Below are 7,992 nucleotides of genomic sequence, written 5' to 3' on the forward strand. Positions count from 1 at the left end.
ATTCTAAATAACTCTAATTAGATAATGATGAGTAAAAATTACATGAATTTGTAGCATTTAAATTTACTTAACAAACGTTAGTACAAATTTATTAGAGGATTTTTTTCCAAGTACATCTTACAAGTTTTTTTTTCAGTGTATCCTCTTTGAAATTATAATCAGTCTGGATATTTCTAAACTTTTTTTTTGTTTTTTCCCCCCATATTTCTGTAAAGAGATGCATATCACTTTACAAGACTGGACACATGATGTTCATATTGAATTTTATCTCTGGTTCTGTTCTGACAAGATTCTCAGGATCAATGCGTCTCCACCCTCAGTTCTCTCAGTGCTACCCGCCTCTTTTTCTCTCTCTCTCTTTCCAGCCCTAAGACACATCAAACAGTAGAATGATCTAAGCCTTGAGTTAAAAAGGGAGAAGAAAAAAAATTCCAAATAAATAAATAAAGAAAGAAAGAAGTGCAAGTGAGTTGAGGTGAATCTGATAACGAAAAAAGGAGGTGATACCCACTTCACAGACCTGCTGCAGACGGTTCCTCCTCCTTCTCCTCCTCCCTGCTTCTTGGTTTCCCTTATTGTGGGAAGGAATTARAGGTGTGCTGCATGTTTGTTTGTAAGCAGGAGAAACATTGATTTCCTGTCACCTTTGGAGCATAACCATATAACACTGTGCGTGTTAGCTAGCTGCTTGTCGTCAGGATGGCTGTGAGGAACACAAAAATAAAGACATGCGCTATGCTCTGATGCCACATAAAAAATAAAATATCTGAGGTGTTTTCATATTCTGAAGACAAACCTTCAGTTTTTTGAAACAAAACATGAAAAAGGTGTTTTGATTTTAGATTATGAAAGCAAATGTTTTGATAAATTTGTGTTATGAATGCAGTTAATAGCTGAAACTTGATTAAAGCACTGTTCTCCCTTTCCTCATCTCTCAGGTTATGGCGGGGTGGAGTTACTGTTGGTGCTGTGGGGCCTGGATCTCTCCCTGCCCTGCCCCCGCCACTGCATCTGCTACACTTCGCCCAGCACRGTTTCCTGTCAGGCCCACAACTTCCACGCCGTGCCCGAGGGCATCCCGGCTCAGAGCGAGCGTGTCTTCTTGCAGAACAACAAGATCCAGCGGCTACTCCGCGGCCACTTCTCGCCCACCACCACCATGCTGTGGCTGTACTCCAACAACATTTCCTACATACAGCCGTCCACCTTCCACGGCTTCGACCGGCTGGAGGAGCTGGACCTGGGGGACAACAAGCACCTAAAGGCCATCGCTTCCGACACCTTCGTGGGTTTGGGTCGGCTCCATGCCCTGCACRTGTACCACTGTGGCCTGATCAGCCTGCCCCCAGGGATCTTTGCTCGCCTGCATAACCTGCAGTATCTTTACCTGCAGGTGACTGGACAAGAGCCAACATTTATTTCTGTTGTTTACTACATCTGGTTCAAATAATACTGCATTATGGTTTCTGCTTTAACACTCACTGCCAAAGAATTTGACGCTGATCGAATGTTTTCCAGAGTTCAGATAATTTATTCATGGATGTGACCCTCTTATTTTTAGCTTAAAAACATAAAAAAAATCTATTCCTTTTGTATAATGCTTCCACTAATTTCATACAGACTTCAGGATGTTTCAGTCTTTGCTGGGGAAACATTACTTGTTGCTGCCGACAAACTTCCAGTTCTGCTTGTCACAGAAATTATGATGGTTTATCCTCCCCAGCACATTTCAGTTATATATAAGAAAATATAGAAACTTATTGTGATTTCACATTAAAAAAGTCTGTCAAAATTTATTCTCATGTATATATAATACATCCTCCCCACCCCCAACTTTATGGATGATTTGTGGGGTTACATTCCTTGCATTATACACATAAATTTGGTAAATACCACAAACCTATGGATGTCACCAGATGCAAAGCAGGACCAAACAAAAGCTATTCCTATTAAGATTTTATATATTTCATAAAACAGTCATATTATTAAGGAAAAATACATTTTAAAAACACAGCAAACAAAAAATAAACAACATTTGATTCATCAGGACATCATTTTAGATCTGTAATTCAGGGGATTTGTGCGTGGTTAATCTTGATACTAACATAAAACAACAATTTATATGTTTAAAATGATTACCAAGGTAAATTTATTGGGTAAGTATGATACCATGTAGTGTTTAGTGAAACTATCATAGGATTCTTAAATATTGAGATTGTTCAAGTTTAAGTTGTTTGTTTGAAGTGGTTTTTAATAAGGGTAGATACCAGACTTTTTTTTTCTTTCTGCAACCTTTTCATTCAATAATTCATTTACTTTGTTGTTTTTAATAGACTTCCAGTTGTTTTTCATGAAATAAATAAATTTCACAGTATATTAACATTTTTTAAAAGAATTTTTTATACAAAAAAACCTAATTTGAATCTCTTCACTTTTATTTTTTTTCTTTTCACAGGACAACCAGTTAGAATTCTTGGAAGATGATCTGTTCATTGATCTTCTGAACCTCAGTCATCTCTTCCTGCATGGGAATCGACTGTGGAGTCTTCGCCAGAACACTTTCCGAGGCCTGGGGGTCTTGGACCGGCTCCTTCTCCATCAGAACAAAATCCAGTGGGTTGATCGCCAGGCCTTCCATGACCTGCGGCGTCTCACCACCCTTTACCTGTTCAACAACTCCCTCACAGAGCTGTCTGGCGCCACCATGACCCTGCTGCCGGCCCTGGAGTACCTGCGTCTGAATGACAACCCCTGGGAGTGCGACTGCAAGGCTCTGTCGCTCTGGGACTGGCTGCGACGGTTCCGAGGCTCCACTTCGGATCTGATGTGCGTTTCTCCGCCYGAGCTGGCTGGGAGGGACATGAAAACGTTAAAGAAAGAGGAGCTGCCCAGCTGCTTGTCGAGCGAGGGCCACGGAGGTGGGGAGCTGGAGCACGGCGAGTCTTTAAACCACCTGAATCGACACCGAAGTCATCACAACCACCACCAGAGGCCGTACCTTCCCCACGGGGACCAGTACAGCCTGCCCTCGCCCGCACCCCTGCCACGGCCGCCCAAGGGGAGCCGCAAAAACTGCACTCGCCGGGGTCGCAAGGCGAAGGGGGGGATCAACGAGGTGCAGGTGCTTCTGGAGGGGGGTGAGAAAGACTATTCTCCAGACGGAGGGAAATATGACATGAATGGAAACTCGAGAAGGAGAAACAAGTGCATCCCCAGAACTTCTGTTGGTCCACCCATTGGGGTTCAGAGAGCCAACAACAAAGCAGGGTCACGCTCAGCAGGTTTTACTTCCTGTTTCTCGTCGGCTTTGCTTCTCTTATGTTTTGCGATCCTTCGCTGACACAGACGTTGTACGTTCTTTTATGTTTGTGGTGCAACTTTACGACTCGTTCTCCTGAAACACCGTRGCCCGGCATTTTAAGGAGACATAAGCACGCGTGAACGTGACTGTGTACTCTAAACACTGAGTGTTTTTGTACCGCTGAAGGAATCCATGAAACCCACTGTTTCCATGATGTCAGTGAGGGAAACAACAGGGAAACTCTTCGTCTCTTTCACATCAGTCACCGAATTTATGTCCGTGCAAAAAAAACATGAAGCCAATAATTCATTGAAATAATAGCGACCGCACAAAAAAKACAAGCATCCCAACAGTGAATCCTCTTCACTCTGTAGTTCTTCCAGCACAGCCTTGATCTGTCACTCACACTGAGGCAGTCCTTTCTATCTGTCTCTGCTCACTCAATAGCACCTTAAGATCAAGAAACAAAGTCCTGCAGACACAAGAGGCAGTGAAATGTATCATTGTGAAGGGTTTTAGCCGTAATGGCTGTAATCACTATCAGTCTGCTGATAAATTGGCTCTTCTCTCGCYTCTCGTGGCAGCTTTAACTCACATCTGTATCCTCTGCGTCCAGCAACTGCCACTGAAAATGTGACACGACAACATAACTGCCAATCCTTCACGCCGATCCTGTTGAAAAGCTGTCATTTGTCCTCAACTTTGCATCCCAACTTAGAAGCCATTTAGAGCCATCCGGTTGTGCTGAAAGCCAACTGGTTCCATTCAGCGTAAACGAGTGTGTGAAGGTTTCTGTACGTAATCTGTTTGTGTGACTGTGGGTGTCTCAACTGAAGAAAAAAATATATACACAAAAGCCATGAGGGTAGAATGAAGCTATACAGAAAGAGTGCCTAATGGGAGCCCTTCTCCAATAAGAACAAACTCTAGAGGCAACAAACTACTTATTTCCTGACTTTGCAGGGAAATGGAGGCCTCGTATACCAGCAGGCCAAGGAACAGCCTGGCCTCCTGACTCATCAAAACCAATATGCACTTTTCTCAGTAATGCTGTGGAAGCTATACACCCAGACTGATCACTCAATCCAAATGAAATCACAGGAACATCTCATGAACTTAGAAATGTGYAGAATCCCCTGCAAAGGTCTTGAATGGATCCAGCAGAGGAAAGCAGAACTGTAAAACTTCTAAACGTCTGTCATCARCCCTGATGGATTTTGTTTGCTCCAAGACAGATGGACTTGATGATTTGCAAGCCTGATTGCAGAGTTGGATTTTTACTGCTGCTAAAGTCTGAAGAGAGGAAAAATCCCACCCATCTCCTCGGGTGGGCTCGGGACTCTTTAAAAATTCACAAGGACAAAGGCAAAAGAGAGGACACAGTGCTCTTTTTAGCCTGGAGGACTTTAAGCATGCTCATCCCCTGACAAATCCTGATCAACCACCTTCACAACTCACCACAAACCTCTAACCCCATTTAGTCCAGGGTCTTCTAATCCCAGAGCTGAGGAGCAGAGATCTCGGCTTTGCCTTTCGACGTCACCATTTTTTTTCAGTGAAACTTGCCCAAAGTCTTAAGTGCTCASTTCCAATAGGTGATTCCTGTACAGATGCAAACGGGTTTTCTGAATACTTTAAAGCAGCAGTTCAGATGATTAGAAGTGGGGAAAATGTACAAAGTAATATCTTACCTGTTGTAGATAGCTCTTTGAATGACTTCAGTGTTTTAAAAGCAGAACTCATTGCAGTCATGAAGACAAAAATACAATTAACAAGAAAGAAACAAAACCTCTCAAATGCGTGTATAAATTATAAATTTACAAGTAAAATTTATGAATGACTGACAAATACTGTATTTATTGGCCTATGGAAACAGCTGAAGTGACTGACTGAAAATACGTCAACAAGCCATTGAGGATTGTGAAGTCCAACATTTGTAATGTATTGGTACATATTAAGTGTCAGAATTAAAAGGGATTTGGTTGTATTATTTCAAAGTTGCAAATTAACATATCTGGAAACTACTAGACTAAACTCGAACTTTACCATTTGTGTCYTTCAGGATTACAATTTTTAGGTCTGATTTTAGAGTTTGAAAGTGGATAACTACTGTATTTATTCATGTATAATAATATATAGTGGATAATACGACCCCACCTTTTTTGAGCTTAAAAAGCATAAAAAACTGAATCCTCAAACTACCTCCAATTTCATAAAGACTTCAAGATTTTTCAGCCTTTGCGGTCTTTATACATATCAGTAAAATGATCATTGGACTGTTCATTTTATTTTAACAACATATGCACCAAAAGGTATTTTGACAACAAATATGTATCAGCTGTAGAAGCATCATATGAATTCTGGCATTTTACACATAGTCCACCAGGAGGCACCAGCACAAAAGTCAGAGACTTCACATGAGATTTGGACCATCTTGTGGGGAAAAAGCAGATTTCTTCCTACTCGCGAGCGCCCTCTCTGGTGGGGAAACGTTTTTTCAGGGATACAAACTTTTTTCAGAACACCGGTAGACGGCAGCCATTACAGATGAATATGTGTTTGTTGTTGTTCGAGAAGCGGCTCGATCACACGCTAATGTCATTAGTTTGTTATCATTACTAAGGTGCAGGAATACCCCCCGCCCCCTTTTTTTCAAATCATGTCGCCTGCCTGGATCTGTTATTATCTCGCTCTGAAGAACGGAGGAGTGTCAGAGGTAAGCTTGRTTCAYCTGCTTTTTACGACGCGGTCTCATTTCCGGACTCAGGCATTTTGTGAATGAAGCCYATATTTCAGTTAAAATACATAAGTAAAAATATTTATCCGAGTATGGTACTACCCCCCAACTTTATGGATGATTTTATGGATAAAATTTTACGTATTATACTTGAATAAATACGGTAACTTTCCCAGGACAGCTAGCGGCAGTATTTCTGGTGCAGCCTAGTACACTCTAATTCAGATTGTGTGATGATGGTGTAAGGGTTTATGAATTCTCAAGAACTTATATGAAATATTTAAAATTTAAGTTACCACTTTGGTCTTGCTCCGACTAGKAATTAGCTCATCAGTCAGGTRAGAATTAAACTCTTTTCTTCCACTGGGTCATTCAAACAGCGATCTACATCAGGTAAGCTATTAACTCTTCATAACCTTGACACTTAACCCAAATGTTCTGAGCTGTTCCTTTGACTGCTCAATGAAGCTAAATGTTTTTTTTTTGTGTGTTTTTATTGTTTCACACAGCACAGCAAGGTAATAAAATTAATGTTTGTACTCGTTCAAAACAGCAACTAAAGCTAAAATTACAACAATCATGACAGGCGGGAGAAAAAAGCACAAAAAATTGAGTGTGATTTCGCTGACTACCTAAAAAGTGGTTTGCAGGGGAATCTGAGGGCAGGGGGGCCAACTTTGTACCCCCACTTATCCCGCCTTTTTGTGTCTCTTATCTAAATATCGGGAACATTTCAGAAGCCTGTCACTGGTGTCATTGTCCTGACAAGTAGGATTAGAGATCCCTACCAGTGAACWTGTTTGTGCTGCTGTAAACCGAGCGGTGATGTAAATCGTGTCTGTTTATTCCTGTGCGAATGACTTTTGTAATAAAAAAAAAGATTAAAAAAAAGAAAAAAGTGGTGAGAAAACTTGGGAGAAACTGGCTCTTTGTTGTGTGTCTCATGACAAATGAAGGAGCTAGTGGCTGGAACGTCTTTATTTTTCTAAATTCTTATACTGTATTTGTTGCTTTTTTTAAAAAAAATTCTGCTTGTTTTGTTTTTGCTGACTCATTCGAGACACCTTGCACTGCCCCGTCTCATCTTCTGGAGCTGCTCCTTTCACTTCCACCCTCCCATACACACCTTTTTATGTATCCGTTTTCTCTCCTCTCTTTTGTCGTGCAGCCCCAATGTTTTATATGTGGTTATCAAACAATGCCAGACTGAAAAGCTGTTTATAAATACCATTAAACAGATAGTGTCCTCAAACGGCTGTTTCTTTGCCTCTTGTTAATGAAAGCGTGCACATCTGTCAGAGCGTGTGCTTAACAGSCATACCTCCAAAGGAGCCCTGAGGCTGTATGATAAGGTGATGAAAGAAAAGGGACGGGAAATGGTCAACAAGTAAAAACATAAAATAAAATGGTCATAATTGAATCCATGCGTTTCTTTGCTGCAGGACGAGGGACACGCCCACATGCACCCAGCATGTATTTTAGCCGCCCTTGTGTCCCAGTTTCACTGCAGCCTTGTATAAAATATGCATCAAAGCAGCTGTCGGCACGCACACCTGTTGAGGTTCATCAACTGCAAGGATTAGTGGCGTAGGGTGGGGGATGGGGGGGTCCTCTGTCAGGTCAAGGTGAGGTAACGAGGAGCACTATCCTGTGTGATGTCTGCTGAGATTGTTTTTCATGAGGTTTATACTTACGAGTGTGTTTGTGTGACAGACAGTGTGTGTATGTGTGTGTGTGTGTGTGTGTGTCGGGGAGGGGAGAGGAGGGGGCTCTGAGAAAGTATCACCACTCAGTTTTGTAAAACAAAGCTGACAACAGGGGTAGAGAAAGTGAACACGTGAGGACGACAGAAGAGGTGGAGATATCTGCAGAAGAAATCCATGAAGCAGTTATCAGAGCCAAACAGCAGTCAGTGTGTGTGTGTGTGTGTGTGTGTGTGTGTGTGTGTGTGTGT

At 41.8% G+C, this 7,992-nt stretch overlaps 1 protein-coding gene across 1 annotated transcript in view; it reads left to right on the forward strand.

Annotated features, from left to right (window-relative positions):
- Positions 1-5,503, forward strand: part of rtn4rl1a (reticulon 4 receptor-like 1a) — a 137,477-nt gene extending 131,974 nt beyond the window's left edge. Inside the window, exons 2-3 of the mRNA XM_014016925.1 lie at positions 939-1,393; positions 2,456-5,503. Of these exons, the coding sequence (XP_013872379.1) occupies positions 939-1,393; positions 2,456-3,340 (1,340 nt within the window). The 3' untranslated portion in view covers positions 3,341-5,503. The remainder of the gene's footprint in view (positions 1-938; positions 1,394-2,455) is intronic.
- Positions 5,504-7,992: the final 2,489 nt, after the last annotated feature.

This window comes from Austrofundulus limnaeus, unplaced genomic scaffold, assembly GCF_001266775.1.
Source record: "Austrofundulus limnaeus strain Quisiro unplaced genomic scaffold, Austrofundulus_limnaeus-1.0 Scaffold157, whole genome shotgun sequence".
NCBI classification, from domain to species: domain Eukaryota; kingdom Metazoa; phylum Chordata; class Actinopteri; order Cyprinodontiformes; family Rivulidae; genus Austrofundulus; species Austrofundulus limnaeus.